The sequence below is a fragment of the Peromyscus californicus genome, unplaced genomic scaffold, assembly GCF_007827085.1.
Source record: "Peromyscus californicus insignis strain IS unplaced genomic scaffold, ASM782708v3 Scaffold_15__1_contigs__length_86483966, whole genome shotgun sequence".
NCBI lineage: Eukaryota > Metazoa > Chordata > Mammalia > Rodentia > Cricetidae > Peromyscus > Peromyscus californicus.
The window spans coordinates 7269185-7288423 of NW_026294447.1; the positions used below are offsets into that span (position 1 = coordinate 7269185).

The following is a 19239-nucleotide window of genomic DNA, read 5'->3' on the forward strand; positions in this document are numbered from 1 at the left end:
TACAGCAATAAGGATTCTTATGATAAATTTATTATTTGCCTAAGTATTTTATTTTAGTTCTTACTAAAGTTGTATTTTATGTCAAATATATCTAACATATATATAGGCAAATTTTAGACATTAAATACTTTGTCCATGGTCACATGGCTAATAGGTAGGTGTGTATGTGTGTTTGTGTGTATGTGTGTGTGTCTTCAAATTCTTAGGATTTTATAAGCATTTATAAATTTATAAATAAATAGTTTTCTTGCAGAAATCATTTTGTAAGTTCATATGGCAAAATGAAGTGAAATAATATGATAAGAAAAGCATTTTTCTTTAAGGATAAACTGTTTCCCATAATTGAATATTAATTTACTCAACCACACCTTAGTTATTCTTAAAGCTAATAAAATGTTTCCAAAGCAGTAGTTATGATGACCTCATCATTGAATAGCAGGTCTCCTGCTCTCCTGTTGTCATGCTGGTTGTCCCTAAGCTCTGTGTTCTGTAGTGGACATAGGCTCTGACTCTCTTCCTCAATAGCCTAACACTAAGAAATGCAATGACAATTATGAGATTTCAAACTTAGCAGCAGGACTCTTCTACTAAGCAATTGCTTTCAAGTGATTGCAACTGGTCACTTTTTGTTTACTGCTTGTAGCTTTTGGCGGGTGCAATTAAATTGTAGGAAGAACAAGTAGCTAAGTAAGTTCCAACTGCCTATAGTTATTGCAGGGAAAATGTAGAATGTTTGCATAGTATTTAGAACACAATTTAGTCAACCAATGACATCACATCTCTGATATTCTCATAAAGGTGAGACTTAAGCACCACCAGGGAACAAGGAAACCTCCCTAGGACTGTGTATCCAGCCCTTTGAATTTGCTGATACACTCTCACCCTGAAGTAGGGTTCATTTAGCTTTAAACCTGGGCTATGTGATGGAAGTTGTTAGGGCTCTACCTGGTCCCTTTAATCTGTTCATCAAGCATACTCTACCATTGCTGTTCTACTATTGGAGCACAACAGGCCTAGTTTCAATTTTAAAGGAACCATTTATTTCCTGTGCTATGATGGAAACACTGTGCTGCCTTTGAATCTCAGAGAATATGTATGTATGTATATCAGCTATAATACTGTGTAGTTACTGAGAATACAGAAACAAAGTTAAGAAACATAATTTGGAAACTGGAAATAACAGATACTCAATAAGCATTATTATTAAATTTTGGCACGTAGAAGATAAGATAGGCTGCCCTTGAACCATCCTCACTCTCTCAAGCCCAGATTCAGTTCTCAGGCTCTCCCCTAGTGCTGCAACAGAACACTAGCCAGCTTCCCTTCCCTGCTGTGCAAGCCTCCAGTAATCCCACAGACCATCCCCTGCTGCCATTCCCTCCCATTCCATTCCTTCTCTGCTATTTCCAAGCTCCCAATCTGGGTGGACACCTCCTGCTCAAACAGGCCACACCTGTCAGAAGACCAGGTAGGTGGACCTTGGGCCTGTCCCACCCTCTGTTACCCAAGACACAATTCTCAGGATCACCCCTAGCATTGCCACACAACACCAGAGTCAGCTTCTCCTGCTCCTCTGTCCGTACCTCCTGTGGATCCCTCAGATCATCTCCCCCTGACATACTCTTCCCCCAGCCTCCAACACCGGCAAACATTTCCCCAGGAACACACAAGCTAAGCAGGCCATTTAAGTAGGGAACACTCAGCCAACACACGCTCTAAAAATCCAGAGAGTAAACAGAAACACAACTCCCACACAACTAAAATAAACACAGAAGTCAGCACCCCAAACCCAGATACCTAGAGGCAGACATAAGAATCAACTAAGCAGGGTTCACAGAGTTTGAAGTGACAGTCTCAGAACCTGTATGGGTCTGTTCAAGCTTCTCTGTGGATATGTTACTGTAGTGTAGTTTGGTCTTCTTATGGTACTTCTAACAGTGGGAGTGGGGGTTGTCTGATTCATTTGCCTGCTCTTAAGCACCTTTCCCTTATACTGGGCTGCCTTATCCAGCCTGATACAAGGGTATATGCCTAGTCTTATTGTAACTTGCTATTCCAAGTTCCATTGATATCCTTGGGAGGCCTGTTCTTTCCTGAAAGGAAACAGAAAAGGAATGGATCTGGGGGAGAGGGAAGGTGGTAGAGGAGGACCTGGGTGGAATGCAGGGAGGGGAAACTGCAGTTGGAATTTAATATATGAGAGAATTTTTTAAATAAAGGACACAGTAATAGCAAGAGAAATTTGTCACCATCATAGTCCAGCTACTCTACCACAGTAGATCCTAAATATTCCAATATAGAAGAAGCACAAGAAAAGACCTTAAAACCAACTATATGAAGATGATAGATGTTCTTAAAGAGGAAATGAATAAATCCCCTAAAGAAATCCAGGAAAATAAAAACAATTGGAGGTAATGGAAAATCCCTCAAAGAAAGCAAGGAAAACACAAATACTTAAAGGAAGGAAACAAATAAAACTGTTCAGACCTGAAAATAGAAATAGAAGTAATAAAGAAAGCACAAACTCAGAGAATCCTGCAAGTGAAAAGTTTAGGAATGTGAATAGAAACGACAGAGGCAAGCTTCACCAACAGAATATAAGAGATGGAAGAGAGAATCTTAGGCACTGAAGATACAGTAAAAGAAATAGATACATTAGTCAAAGAAAATGTTAAACCTACAAAATTCCTAACACAAAACATCCAGGAAATCTGGGACACTAGGAAAACACCAAACCTATGAATAATAGGAATAGAGGAAGGAGAAGAATACCAGCCCAAAAGTCTAGAAAATGTTTTCACCAAAATCAAAGAAGAAAATTTTTCTAGCCAGAAAAAAAGAGATGTCTATACAAGAATCATACAGAGCACACAATAGATTGGAAAAGAATAAAAAGTCCTTTTATCACATAATCAAAACACTAAAAATACAGAACAAAGAAAAATATGAAGATCTGCAAAGTAAGAAGACCAAGCAAGATATATAAAGGCAGACATTAGAATTATACCTGACTTCTCAATGGAGACTCTAAAAGCCAAAAGAGCTTAGACAGATGCATTGCAGTCTCTAAGAGACCACAAATGCCAACCCAGATTATAATACCCAGAAATACTTTCAGTCACCATAAATGGAGAAAGTAAGATATTCGATGATGAAGTCAAACTTAAACAATATCTATTTCCAAATCCAGCCTTGCAGAAGATGCTAGAAGGAAAAATCCAAACCATGGAAGTTAATTACATCCACTAAAATACAGTGAAATTAATAATCTCATTTCAGCAAAACAAAAAGAAGGGAATCACACACACACACACAAACTTTCTCTGTCTCTCTGTTTCTCTGTCTCTCTGTTTCTGTCTCTCTGTTTCTGTCTCTGTCTGTCTCTGTCTCTGTCTCTGTGTGTGTGTGTGTCTCTCTCTCACACACACATACACACATAAACATACACCATCACCATTACCACCACCACCGTCGCCAACAACAACCATATTTAACAATCATAGTTCATTTATATCTTTCAACATCAATGGCCTTAATTCCTCAATAAAAGGACACCGATTAACAGACTAGATAAAAACCAGGACCCATCCTTTTGCTGAATACAAGAAACATACCTTGACAATCAATAGTCATTACCTCAGGGTAAAGGTTGGAAAAAATTATTCCAAGTAAATGGACCTAAGAAGCAAGCTGGTGTATCCATTTTAATATCTAACAAAATAGACTTCAAACAAAAACCAATCAAAAGAAATGCGGAAGGTCACTACATATTCATCAAAAGAAAAATTCACCAAGATGACATTTCATTTCTTAACATCTATGCTCCAAACACAAGGGCACCCACCTTTGTAAAAGAAACACTACTACAGGTTAAGTCACACAGTGAGCCTCACAAACAGATAGTGGGAGACTTCAATACCCCACCAATGGAAAGCTCACCAAAAAGGAAAAAATTACTAAACAGAGAAATGCTGGAGCTAACTGAGGGTATAAACAAAATGAACTTCACGGATATTTGCAGAATATTCCACTCAAACACAAAAGAATGTACCTTCTTCTCAGCATCTCAACAGAACTTTCTCCAAACAACAGAAAGCTTACAAACTCATGTAAGCTGAACAACTCTGTATTGACTGAGAATGGGTCTAGACAAAGAAAGAAACATTTTTGGGAATTCAATGAAAATAGATGCGCAACATTCCCAAACTTAGGGGAAACATAAAAGCAGTGCTAAGAGGAAAGTTCATGGCGAGAAATGGAATGTATACATTAAAAAAAAATAGAGAGATCTCATATTAGCAACCTAACAGCATACCTGAAATTTCTAGAACAAAAAGAAGTAAGCACACCCAAAAGGAGTAGACAGGAAGAAATTATCAAATTGAGGGCTGAAACAATAACATAGAAACAAAGAGAATAAAGAAATTCAATGAAACAAAGAATTGATTGAGGAAATCAAGATGGACAAACCCTAGTCCAAGCAGACTAAAAGACAGAAAGAAAATATTTAAATTAACAAAATCAGAAATGAAAAGGGGCTATAACAACAGACACCCAAGAAATTCAGAGAATCCAGTGTTGTTGATTGTTTTTGCTCTTTTCGGGGGCCCACCACCCAGCTCCCAAATAAACCACACACAGAGGCTTATGAAATAAATACTTCAACATACAACCAGACATACCCAACCTGATGGAAGAGAAAGTGGAGAACTACCTTGAACACAATGGCACAGGAGACAGCTTCAGAGAGAACACCAACAGTGCAGGCACTAAGACTGACCATTAATAAATGGATCTGGGGGACAGGAGAGGTGAAGTGGGGAGTGGTTTGGGAAGAGGGGAGGGAGGAGAGGCTGTGATTGGCATATATTGTACAAGAGAAGACACTGTCTTCAATGAAAAAAAGAAAGGAAGTTATTTGGCACATAAACTGTATGATTTAAATTTCTTGAAAAAAGATTTTTTGGTATAATAATTCAAAAGTCAACTTTGAACATGTTTATATGAATATATGGATTTCCTGAAGCATAAAAGTGAGTGTATATGTGCAATTTCTCTTATGTTTTGGTTTATGTTTGTCCTAATTTGGTTTCCATTGCTTTGATAAATACTATGACCATAAACAATGTTGGGGACGGAAGGGTTTAACTGGCGTATATATACCCCATGTCACATATTATTGAAGGAAACCAAGGCAGGAACTGAAGCAGAGGCCATGGGGAGTACTGCTTGTTGGCTTTCTCCCGTATCTTGCACCTCCTGCTGTTTCACACAATTCGGGACCACCTCCAACAGGGTGGGCTCTATAATTATCACGTCAATAATTAATCTAGAACATATCCCCATAGACCTGACTGCTGGCTAATCTTATGGAGACATTTTCTCAAGCGAAGTTTTCTCTTCTTGATGACTCTAGCTTTTATGAAAGAATAAAAAATGAAAATAAAACTAACACAGCTCTGATGAACACATTTTCCTTTATATATTTCCTTGTACAAAGATAATTTGGATTTCACACCAGAATGAGCTGTTCATGTTGAAAATATGTACTGGAATGTAATATTTATCTCTTGAATGTATATTACTTATCCATGTTTGGGGGTTCTGATGCTTCATATAATTGTAAAAGTCAAAATTTTACAATAGACAGGTAAACATAACAGTTTAAGCAAAAGCTCATGATGAAATTATCTGTTCCCTTCTGAACTGTCCGATAAGGTTATTAAGTGTCACTAGAAAAAGCAAGTAGCCCTCGGTATCCACCATCTCTGTGCAGAGAGTAACAGCTGGTACACTGGAAAATGCAGGCTGTTTCCATGGCAGCATTAGCTGCTAATATCCCTCCTACACCCTCCGAAAGATCCATGGACCTCTGTTTGTTTGGCAGGTTCTGTCTCAAGTCACTCTGCTCCTGAGGGTCTGCTCCATCATCCTGACCTTGACATCCATTGGTCTCCTTCTGGATCAAAGGCAAGGCATGACTTCTTCTGTTATTTTTTCTTTCATTCAAAAGAGAAATTTTCTCCTCTACTATAAAATATCAATGTTATATGGACCTTTATAGTTTAGTTTTTAAACCTTAGTGTTGAACCCCATGTTTGAAATGAGTTAAGTGAATCAGTTTTCCTCCTAAGCCATCAAAAGACACTAGGCTACTGAGGAGAACATGCCTTACATTCTAGATGTCTAGTGGTTGAATATTTTGTTTTTCTGGCATAGCTCATCACTGCTTTAACTAGACAATACATTGACAAAAACAGGTTTTTCTTAAAAGATATATTTTGTTTCTTAGTTTAAGGCTACATTCAAAGTACTTCAGAGACCTACCACTCAATTATGTTAAAAAAAAAAAGCTTTGCCTTTCCTGAAAATCAAAAGTAAATGTTATTGCTGTGTTAATTATTACATAAACACATGGAGACTGTATGTAAAGCTAACGGATATTAATGCCATGTTATTTCAGGCCCCAGGCAGCCCTTGTGGAAACTCTCCGTTGCCTGATGTTCCTAACCCTGCACAGATTGGGTCATTTGAAGCCTCTTGTCCCATCTTTATCATTTGTATTCGAGGTAAGACATTTGATGTAGGTAGTTAATCTATTTACTTTGCTCATTCAATGTTTTCTCTCTACTGAATTTGTGACCAGTATTTGTAGCTAAGTTTTTTTCTGTGTGATGTATCTTGAACTTCTATTTTCACTTCTATTTTCATAACTTTCAGAGAGTTAATGTTGGTGAGTCATGGAGTTTTTATCCCAAAATTTTTGTCAATATCATTAAATCATAAAGATTGGGCAAAATACATTTCAGAGCATTTTGAAGAAAACCAGGATACATTGCAGATCCTCAAAAATTAGTATTAAATATTACTTTACAAGAATGATACTGCCATCTAATTCTTCTAAAGAAAGCTTTGACAATGGAAAGTGTTTGAGATGCTTGCAAATCACCTATAACAGACATAATTATATGCAAATAAAAAATTTAAATCAGCGAGATTTTAAAAATTATAGATTTTTTTTTTTGGTTTTTCGAGACAGAGTTTCTCTGCGCGTAGCTTTGTGCCTTTCCTGGAACTCACTCTGTGGCCCAGGCTAGCCTTGAACTCACAGAGATCCACCTGCCTCTACCTCCCAAGTGCTGGGATTAAAGGTGTGCATCACCTCCACCTGGCTTATAGATATGTTTTGATATGATATCTGATGATTAAGATTGTTCTCCAAAGATTCCTCAGAAATTTTTGAGTGTCTGTTTTCTCTTACTCAGGAAATGCCTAAACAGTTTCACTCATTATTTGTGTTTATCAGAGTTTTAAAGCTTTTTAAGTTTTGTTCTTGAACAATATACCAATATTATGAGACTACACAACATGACAGCTTATTGAAGTGGAATCGTAAATGCTAACATTCTTGCTATCAAAGGACAAAGGTATTAATTTGTTTTCTGTTGCTGTGGTAAAACAGTGACCAAAAACAGATTGTGGAGGGAAGAGTTTATTTCATTTCATGTTTCCAGGTAACTGTTCACCCTTGTGAAAAGTCAGGGCAGGACTGGAGGCTGTACTGAAGCAGCAATCAGAAGCCATGCAGGAATGCTTCTCCCTGGCTTGCCTCCTGGGACTTACTTATTCAGCTACCTCTCTTAGACAGCTCAGGCCACCTGTCTAGGGATCCCAGAACCCACACACAGCTCGGCCCTCTTATATCAGTTCAGAGACTGCCTCCCAGATGTGGTGACAATTCTTTAATCGGGTTTCCCTCCCCAAGGGTATCAAGTTGGCAACCAAAATTAGCTACCACGCTAGCTAATGCAGAGACATACTTTGTAGTGATTTTATTTGATAAATTTCTTTGAAAGCAGTATGACAAGGCAAAGACATGTCTACTTTTGACCAAGTATTTCATGTATGTGAATTTATGCCGTAGGAGTGATATGCTCACATGCATGGATTGATGTATATGTAAAGGAACTCAAGGTATCATCACCTGTAATGGTGCAAAATGGAGAGCCATCTAATGCCATGCACAGGTTACTGTTTAACACCTTTGTTGTACTCATAACACAAAATCAGTATTTAAAATATAAAAACAGGTAACCCATTAAGATTAATATGGATCAGTCTCAAAGTTATAAATTATCTATGTGAAATATTCAATGCTATGGTGGGTGTAGCTCTATAAATACAGGCAGGAGAAGATTTCAAATAAGTGAGTTAGTGTATTTTATTAAGTGTTTTTAATATACTTTAGAAAACAAAGGAGAGCATAACACAGTTTACAGCTGAAAAGCAAGGTTAATTATGTGGTTAGAAGGCAGAAAAGGATGATTCTTTATTAAATTGATTTTCTCTAGTACCTTCCAAGTTTTTAAGTTCTCAGAATATATTTTGTATTTTTAAATGACATGAATTTAATAGTGAAGCATAAAATTTTGGTATCAAAATCATGTGTCAGGATCTGCACAGCTTTGAATTTGACTTGAAAGGGGCATAAAGAATAAGGGAATAAAGAAGGGACAGACACATAGAAAAGCTGGCATGAGGTGTATCATGCTCTCTGATAGAGATAAACCAGCAGCCCAGAAACTCGGCACATTTCTTATCCGTTGCTGACAGAGGAGATGGGTTTAATGTATACAGGTGAATGTGGAGAAAACAGGCCTGCTGATATTGGTAGAGGCTCTTTATAGGAGACCAGTTCAGGTCACAGTCATCCTGGACAAGGCAGCTGTGGTTGATAGTTTCCACAAACATTGGTTTTAGCAAAAGGTCAGTTGTTTGTAAAATCTAATACTTGTAAAAATCTATGCTTTGCACAAACTTAGTTATCCACATTACGTTTAAGTGGTACTAAAGCTTACATACTTACATAGTGGGTCAGAGTGTTTTATACATATTATAATCTAGAAACATAACCTTTTCATTGAAATTCAGACATATATGGCAGAAAAAAACTAAAATCAAACGAGATAGAATCTTCACATTCTAAATAAGGAATGCATTCCTATTTCCAGCAGAAAATGTTAAAATCCTTCTTAATGAACTGACTGTTGTGTATAATGTGGGAGCTAATCTTGAGTGCTCTGGAAGCAAATAACTTTCTGTCAACATCGTTTTCTACATGATTATATGATTACAAAAACACACTGTATTTGGAGGTTAAGATGGGATGGTAGGGGGCAGAACATGTGTTCACCTTTTGAGTCTGATGAACCACAGTGGCAATGTGCTTAGTTTACTTATTCCATGAAGACATTAAAGCGCCAAGTGAAGATTTGAACTCTGATACCCCATTGCTTGAATTTGATTTCTACCTTGAGAACTTCCTTAGCGTGAATTATTGGGTAAATATTTGGTCATTTAAATATTCGGCCTTAGCTTTCTCACCTGTAAAAGGAAGAAATAATAGTTATTATCTACTAAATTTTGATGATTATATGAGAAAATTGCCCATATGATGATTGCCATAATAATTAACAGATAGCAAATGCTCAGTAAATATTCAGTATTATTATTGTTGTTGGTAGCTTCGTTATGTATATGAATACACAGAACCCAGAAAAAATTTGTTGGTGGTTTACCTCAGGATCCACAAGTCAAGTCTGAGCCTAATGTTACAGATGGGAAGGCAAGTAATAAAGTGGAACTAAAACTTCTATTTCTGTGTCCTTTGGCTGACACTCAGGCTGACATTAGACTTTATGCTGAGGGTACTCACCCTTTAAACGGGTTCTGAAAGAGGTATATGTTTATAGCTCTCACAATGTTCTAACTACACTGCTCAAAAATGTCCCTTTAATTTTCACACCAACCCAGGATGCGCTTTCACTCTTTTTGCTGTGGATGATCTTGTCAACTGGGTGGGATTTAGAGTCACCATGGAACCACATATCTGAGTACACCTATGAGGGACTTTCTAAATTGGGCTTATTGGACTAGAAAGATACCCTCTGAGTGTGGGCAACATCATTTTACAGACTGGTTACCTGGAGTCAATCAAACTGAGAAAGTGATCCAAGCATCAGCATTTCTCTCTCTTGGTGACCTGGCTATGGCTGCAATATGATCAGCCACCTCATGCCCTTGCCACCAGGCTTTCCCTGTCGGGATAGATACTACCCTCAAACTGTGAACCCAAAGAAATCCTTCCTTTCCTTTACATTTTATTAAAAAATATTTCATGTATATGTGTGTGTACCTGCTTGCTTATATGTGAAGCACCACATGTGTACAGGTACCCGTGGATTCCAGAAGAGGGCTTTGCGTTTCTTGGAACTGGACCTACCTGTGATTGCAAGTCACTCCAAGTGGGTGGTGGAAATCAAACCCAAGGACCCTGAAAGAGCAGCTCCTACCATCCGAGCCACCCTTTCAGCTCCAAACCCTGCCTTTCTTAAGTCATCTTTTGTCTCAGATGTTTTGTCACAACAAGTAACACAGCGCATTTTTTGTAATAATAAATTTATAGGGTGTGGGGCATGTTGGCACACACCTGGAATCCCAGTACTAACGGAGATTTTGAAAGGGAGGGCTGCTAGTTTCAAACCAACCTGGGTTTCAAAGTAAAACAATTTCAAAATATCAACACAGAAAATTAAGGGGAAATGACTTACTAGAACATGCATAGCAAGCAAAGTATAAGGGAACACGTAAGGATGCAAATTAAGGCAATTCTACCCATTATTCAAGATAGTTAAGAAGATTTTTCTATTGGGGAGGTGGTGGTGCACGCCTTTAATCCCAGCATTTGGGAGGCAGAGGCAGGTGGAGCTCTGTGAGTTCTAGGCCAGCCTGGTCTACAAAGCAAAGAAAGAGAGAAAGAACAGGAAAATTTTTCTAGCTGGGTGGAGGTGGCGTACACCTTTAATCCCAGCACTTGGGAGGCAGAAGCAGGCAGATCTTCTGAGTTTGAAAACAACCTGTCCTACTGCAGAACTAGTTCCAGGACAGTCGGGGCTACATAAAGAAACCCTGTCTTGAAAAACAAGAACAAAAGCAAAATAAAAGAAAAATTTTCTTATATTAATTTAGAGCAGTGCTCAAATAGCTCTTAGACTTCTGTTGAGATATAATACAGCAAACATATATTTCAATTGTAAATTATTTTTTATAATTTAATTCTGAATTATATGTTATTTAATGATTCAACAGAGGGAGTAGATAATGGCATAAATGTTCATGATGCTTAGCTACTCTTTCAAGAAGACGCATCCGCTCATTTTGACCAGTACTTCAAGGATAGACATGACTGTGATTTGACACCCAAATGGTGTCATGACCCTAGCAACAGCAAAGGATGCTATGGTTTGGATGTGCTCATTGCATTGTGTATGCACTCTTGGTTTGGATGTGCTCGTTGCATTGTGCATGCACTCTTGGTTTGGATGTGCTCGTTGCATTGTGCATGCACTCTTGGTTTGGATGTGCTCATTGCATTGTGCGTGCACTCTTGGTTTGGATGTGCTCATTGCATTGTACATGCACTCTTGGTTTGGATGTGCTCATTGCATTGTGCATGCACTCTTGGTTTGGATGTGCTCATTGCATTGTGCATGCATTCTTGGTTTGGTTCTCAGTGTGGCAAGTCTGGGAAGTGGTGAAGCTTTAAGATATGGTGCCGAATGAAGTCACTCTATGTTCCTACAGGAGACAATGTTCACTCTTGTGACTTGAGGTAGTTTTTGTGAGAATATAGTCATCAAAGAACAATCTTGGCCACTCGCCTGTCTCTGGCCTTTTGTTGGATGTGATCTCCCCTTCTTGCATGTGCTCCTGCTACTGTGATGTCATCTTCCATCAGGTCCTAATAAAGGCAGAATTGATGCTGGTAAAGTGTGTGTCAGCCTCCAAGGCCATGAGTCAAGCAAACATTTTCTTACAAAGTTGCCCACCCTCAGGTATTTTGTTAGAGTAATTAAAAACTAACTAATATATGTAATTTGTGGGGGAGAAAAAGGAAAAAAAGACATTGCAAAGAAAACAACATAGAATCTATTTCAGTATTCTTTGGTTATCATTAATATTGATACTGTTGCTATATTACTGTTATTAAAATGACAATGACATTGAACTACTACTGGTTAAAACTATGAGAGTCAAGTCTTCTCTGACCAGAGTTCACCTAGTAGATGACAGAACAAGCTTTTATGGGTTAAATAGGATCTTAGCAACTGCTTGTTGCTGTGAAGTGACATCATGACCAAGCTACTTTCCCAATTGATTCTTTTTCTAAGAACTTCAAAACAGTGTGGATTGATCATTCCTTGGGCTTATACAACTAAGGAATTTGGATACAGTCACGCAGGCAGGCAAGGCTTCCTGCTTCCAGGCTTTCTGCTTCTTTTTAGCATTAGAATTCAGATGTCTGCCTTCTGCAATTATCTCCTTTAGCAAGCACACAAAGCCAGGGCCAGCTCCAGACAAAAGCATCCAAAGGCAAATGACAGACAGAATAAGCCTGACCATCTGCTAGATAAATATCCCTATGGAGACACTGCACCACCTAGGTCAGGCAGACATAAATATACAAGTAATATAGCTTTGCTTCTTGTGCAAATTAAGCTCACCCCCCCCACCTTTTTCTCACAGCCTAAGTAGCACCTTTGAGCAACTTAGAACAAAAGGGTTTTTACACCAGGTGCATCAAGCTATGAGGCAGGTTTCCTAGCTCCAAGCAGAGTTACCGGACCGACCAGAAAACAGTAGGGCCAGAGTATTGCTGAGGGTAGGTGTATGGACATGGGTCACAGGGGGAGGAGAGGAAGAACAAGGATGGAGAGAGGAACGAAGATGAAGATGAGAATGGGATGGAAAGAACTTAGAATGATGAGGGGACAGGAGGAAAAGGGACAGAGAGGAGCTAAGTATGAGAACAGAATTGAGGCTGTGTAGTTAGACTTTGACTCGGAAGAATGAAGTAAATGGACCTAAGAGTTTCGTGTAAGTAGATTAATTTGATAGCCCTCAGATTAGATTAGTAACTCCCACTGCTCATAACATCCTCCCCAGGACTCTGGGAGAAATCTCCTCAGGGTAGGCACCTGAGGGAATTTCAATAAGAGAGAGAGAGAGAGAGAGAGAGAGAGAGAGAGAGAGAGAGAGAGAGAGAGAGAAGGAGGGAGAGGGAGGGAGGGAGGGAGAGAGAGAGAGAGAGAGAGAGAGAGAGAGAGAGAGAGAGGAGAGAGGAAGAGGGAGGGAGGGAGGGAGGGAGGGAGAGAGAGAGAGAGAGAGAGAGAGAGAGAGAGGGAGGGAGGGAGAGAGAGAGAGAGAGAGAGAGAGAGAGACTGGGTTTTGAAACCTCACAGCCCATGCGCAGTAACACTCTTGCTCCAACCAGTCCACACGTCTTAATCCTTCTCAAATAGTGTCACTCCCTGGAGCCATTAGAAGTCAGTTTTAATTTTTTTTAAATGTGGCCTTTTCTTTTTCTATGTCATTTGCTCATTTATCAACAGCTGGAAGTTCATAACCAACAAAGATCATTAAATGTACATTTCAAATTTGTGCTTTCTTCAAATTTTTATCTCTTAGAACTTAAGTAAGTTTTGGAACCTGTCAAACTTTTAATAAAACTATTTTTGTCCCCCAAAAGGGGGACAGACATTTGATAAAAAGGCTTGGCAATTCGATCTAGTCTGAATAAAAATAGAATGACTAGGAGTGAATGTGCTACAAGTACACAATGCTCTCATCCTTTTACTTGAATCTGTCACTAGCATCCACCCCGGTGAAGCTGTGAACCCTTTTCTGTTATAAATCGGTGCTGTATGTATTGGCAACATCAGCGTAGAGAAAGTCCTGTGATGCTCTCTGTCTAGAATACTAACTTAAGGTTCTCTGTTATCTTCCTTCACTATGTTAGTCCAACTCCAGATCCTAAAGGTTTTCATGCTAATAGTCATTCCTTACTAAAAACAATACACTTCCAGCCACACCCACAGCCCCCACACCATCGTCTCTTAATTATTATTGTTATATATACATATATATTTATACATGTGTATATATAAAGTACAACTTGTTGAGGATATTTAATGTTATTTATATTTAAATATGTTTAGGGTTGACCTATTAACAGACTGATTCTCCCTCTTTAAGCAGTCGTTAATTGCCTATAGCACATGATTTTGGGGTGGAGCCTTGTGAAATTCTCTCTCCCACGCTGGAACGATAACTGGTGTTGACATTATGTAATTCTTGTTTAAGTGAACACATTGTTCTGATGTCATGAGTGCAACTCCTTGTCTGTCTTAATTTCTATAGCTGTGATAACACACCAAGATCAAAATCAATTTGGAGAGGGTTTATGTGGTTACCACTCTCAGGTGACACCCCCAGTCTGAGGGAGGTCAGTGTAGGAACTCAAGGCAGGAAGTGAGGTGGAGTCTGTGGAGGAATGCTGCTTATTGGCTTGTTTCCAAATGGCTTGCTTGGCCTGTTTTCTTATGCATTTCAGGACCAACTGAACAGGGGTGGTTCTGGCTTCCTGTGGGATGGGCTGGCTCATATCAATCATTAATCAAGAAAATACCCTACAGACTTGCTTACAGGCAACATGATGGAGGTATTTTTCTCAATTGAGGTTCCTCTTCCCAAATTACTCTGACTTGTGTCAATTTTACAAATAACTAGCACACAATCAGACAGAAGACAGTAACTTGCAATAGATTTCCTTGTCCTCTTGCTCTTACAATTTTTCTATCCTTTTTTTATTCAGTGCTTCCTTAGCCTTGGTGTAAATGTGCCTGTGGGCATAGCTATTTCTGTCATTGTCTTAGTTAGGTTTTTGTTGCTGTGAAGAGACACCATGATACGGCAACGCTTATTAAGGAAAAACATTTAAATGGGGTGGCTCACTTGCAGCATCAGAGGTTCAGTCCATTATCATCATGGCCGAAGCATGGCAGTGTGCGGGAGACAGTAGCTGAGAGTCCTATAAGTTGCAGACAACAGGAAGCTGACTGAAACACTAGACGGTATCCTGAGCTTAGCAAACATCAAAGCCTGCTGCCATAGTGACACACTTCCTCCATCAAGGCTACACCCACTCCAACAAATCCACGTCTCCTAATAGTGCCACTCCCTATGAGATTATGGGGGCCAATTACATTCAAACTGCCACAGTCATGTATACAAAATGGTCAAGCTTACATGGATTGACGTATGTTATGGAAGCGGTGTACACTCAATAGAAACTACACTTGGAATTTTGAATACTGATCTTCAATATGCCACATAATTTCTTAAAATACTGGGCTGCAGGCCCCAGTCATACTTCCTGGACAGCCACATGATCAGGATGTTGACAGGGAATACTCTGTTCTTCAGCGTTGGTGCTCTTTAGCTTAGAAGTTTTGAGTTAAAGTTTAACTTACAATATTTTAAACTTATGATGGGTTTTTGAGGCTGTGACTGCATCCTAAGTTGGATAGAATTTGCATATGGATGGAAGAGAGACACTTATTTGTACATATTTCAATAATTATTTGCATTTTAGTGCAGGTGACTTTATATTTCACTGAAGAGAGAAACAGAAATAGTTTGTGATGTCACCTATCCTGCAGTGAAATTCTCATTCGTTTTGAAGTCAAACAAACGTAAATACTATTAGCCCAGCTCTGCCACTTAATTCGTTATGTGGCTTGTAGAAGTTATTCCCCAAACCGTGCTTTGGCCCTTATATACAATTTTCATGAGGAAAAGGGATAATGAAAGTATTAAGTAGCCTATTTTTACATCTAAAAGGTTAAGATACTGTCTGCAAAATGTCTCATAGTATCTGACATGTGAGTTGTGAATCTATTAATAATATCTCCTGCTCTATACTACGTATCAAGCATGTGTTCAGGCTGAAGACAGTACTTTGAGAATTAGTGCATTTGTCTCTTTTGTTTCTATTTGCTTATTTTATACTATTCTGATTGGTTTTATTTTATATTATTATTATTTAGATGCCTATTTATATCTTTCCTTGCTTGTTTTGTTTTATTTTTTAATTATTTAATACACTTTTAAACTTTATTTTTATTTATTCTTTGTGTCTTTCAAATCATGTATCTCAAAACTATTCATTTCCTTCATATACACCCTCTGCTCTTGCAACCTCCCGCCCCCAAAATAAAATAAAATAAAATAAAAACGAAAGGAAAAACCTCATCATTGAAGGTATAGTGTGACACAGTGAATCATGCAGCATGCATTAAACCCTTTTATTCATATATCTTTACTTGCAAGTGTTCTGCTACACTATCCTATACTATCGATGCTAGGTCCTCCTTGGGACTTCTGTTGGATATTCTGCTGCTGACCCATGTGGTGGAGATCCAGCAGCTTTGGGTCTGCCGGATCTGCCCCTTCACATGCTCCAGCAGATTACAGATGGGGTGGATGTTGGGGGGTGGTCCCTTCATAAACCCTGGTTCTGGGCCAGTTGGTCAGTTGCAGGGTTGGACAGCCCGCCAGCTGTCCTCACCACCAAGGCCAGCTCCGGACAAAAGCAACAGAACAGTTGCTAAGATACCATTTAACCCATGAAAGCTTGTTCTGTTATCTACTAGGTACTTAACGTCCAGCGGTGTCTCTATATGAATATTTACCTAGTGGGTGGTCTGGAGAGCTTACTCTGTCTGCCCTTTGTCCTTGCTTCTGTTGCTGTGAGGTGACACCATGACAGGGCAATCTCATCAAATTAGCATTTAATCGGGGTCTTGCTTACAGTTTTAGAGTCTTAGTCTTTCATTGTCATGATGGAGAGCATGATGCAGGCAGGCATAGTGTTGGGGAAGGAAGGAGCTGAGAGTTCTATATCAGTTGGGAAAGCTGCCATAGTGCACAAGAAAATCATTGCAAGAACCAGCTAATGATATATATATATCTCATATATATATATGGTTCTATGTAGTCTCCAGCTCAATATCTCCATTATCCCCATGTCCAATGAGATATTGTGTAGGTGGTCAGCAATGAGGCCTTATGTCAGTTTGTGGAAAGCAACTTATAGTCTTGGCAATAGCCTGGACAGTTTGGGGATTCCTGTGGGGTCCCTTTGGCCAACAACTCAGTTAGATGTAACCCAGCTGCAATATTGGAAACTTCATTTGGCGAGGGATGGCCAGTTGGGACTCTGTCTCTCCCATTATTTGGCATTTTCATTTAGATCACCTTCATATATGTCTATAGATTAGGAAGTTCTACTGTTTCATGTTTTCATACTACTCTCAAATGCTCTAATTGTAGCTGTTTCTCCCTGTATTCTCTCCCACAATCCCCTCTCTTCTCCCCTCCCCACTGGATTCTCCCATTCCAGTCCCCACCATCCTTCCATAACTGTCTGTTCTATTTCCTTTTCCTAATGAGATTTATCTGTTCACTCTAGTCTATTATCTGTAGCTACTCTCTGTGGTTCTATGTATTACAGCTTTGTTATCATTGACATCACAGATAATATCCACGTGTAAGTGAATACTCACCATATTTGTGTTTCTGGGTCTGGGGTTACCTCACTCAGGAAGACTTTTTTTCCAGTTCCATTCATTTTCCACAAAATTTCATGTTGCCATTTTTTTTTTTTTTTTTTTTTTTTTTTTTTTGGGTTTTTCGAGACAGGGTTTCTCTGTGTAGCTTTGCGCCTTTCCTGGATCTCGCGCTGTAGACCAGGCTGGCCTCGAACTCACAGAGATCCGCCTGGCTCTGCCTCCCGAGTGCTGGGATTAAAGGCGTGCGCCACCACCGCCCGGCTCATGTTGCCATTTTTAATGAGAGAAAGAAGGGGTGTGGATTTTAATGGGTGGCAAAGTGGGGAGGATCTGAGATGAGCTGAGGGAAAACCATAATCAGAATATATTGTATGAAATAAATCTACTTTCAATAAAATATAAATATATTTATTTTAAACAAAAGATGCTTTCACTACTGTAGTAGATACAGAATACTAAGGCATAGAAATGCCCAAAGCATAAATTTAAGTTATTATACCTTTATAAAGTAAAAAGATATTAAAACTTGAAAACATCTTTCTGCTTTAAAGTTGTTCATCTCAGATATTTTGACATAGCAACAAAATAACACTTCAAGTTTTCACGTTTCCATCCCAATTCCTCTTTTGTAGCTTAAAATCTTATTTAAAGAAACAAACAAAATAAAGATGAGTTAATAGTTTCCAAATTCACAGAGATGTGTTTATGTTGTGTGTCAAGTGTCATCCCCCCCCCCCCCCAGGCATATCCTGCCCTCTTGTTCCAGTGTCACGTGACACATGGGGTTGAGTTACCTAGCATGTTGGACAGGAGATGCATCTTTGTTAGGGACCTTGGAAGTTCCTGATGAGCTAGAGAGAACAGCATGTGAGTTCTTAAGGATCATGGGAAAGGGCTTGGTGTGAAGTGTGACAAATCATTTCCGTATTCACAGAGATGATCCTTAGGGAAAAAAATCAGCCCCTTGATTAATTGGTCTGTCTGAAATCCTGTGCACACCACCATTAGTGTGCATTTCATTCACCCTTTTGGAAACAAGCTATTTGTTTTCCTATTCAGATCTCAGCATCATACTTACTTATCGATTATTTTTTGCCCATTACAGTCTTGGTTGAACAGTTCAGTTCTTTTGATGAAATATAAACCAAAACCTGTGCATTGCCCCTCAGTTATGATATTTGCAGAAATTAAAGACAACACTCACAATAGCAAGAAAAGGACTGTTTAATATTCATTTATTCAACAAATATTGAATTTGTAGTGACAGCACCTGCCATTAGATGCCACTCAACAAAATTGAGGTGAGCATATTGATGTGACTTTTAAACTAAACAGAAGACTGAATTAAATATGCATTGATTTCACATTGGAAAGAATGCATCCTCAGATATGCTTGTTACCCAAGTATTTGAGAAAAATATTCATTATCACAAGACTCAGCAGTGAGCAGTTCCATATTTTCATAGATTCTTCTTTACTTTTTTATTACCTCTACATTTCTTAATATAATAAAATTGAACATTTCTTGCTGTTACTAGTTTCTATATGACAAACTGACCCACAAGTTAATGGCCTTAAAAAATGAAGATTGCCTTTCCTGACAGTCTTGTGTAGGTGGCTCTGATGCCTCCACTGAGCTCCTCCCTCACTGCATTAAAGCTGAGGGTCAGCTGAGCTGAAGGGGCACAGGAGGAGCCTTGGGCGGACACTATTAACTGGTCATGGTTCCTCACTGTACAGTTTACAAGGCCGGGTCACATGAGTGCTG

At 38.9% G+C, this 19239-nt stretch overlaps 1 protein-coding gene across 1 annotated transcript in view; it reads left to right on the forward strand.

Moving 5' to 3' along the window:
- The window catches only part of Agmo (alkylglycerol monooxygenase), a 304197-nt gene that overhangs the window by 161667 nt on the left and 123291 nt on the right, over positions 1-19239 (forward strand). Inside the window, exons 11-12 of the mRNA XM_052738359.1 lie at positions 5888-5970; positions 6464-6569. Coding sequence (XP_052594319.1) covers positions 5888-5970; positions 6464-6569 — 189 coding nt within the window. The remainder of the gene's footprint in view (positions 1-5887; positions 5971-6463; positions 6570-19239) is intronic.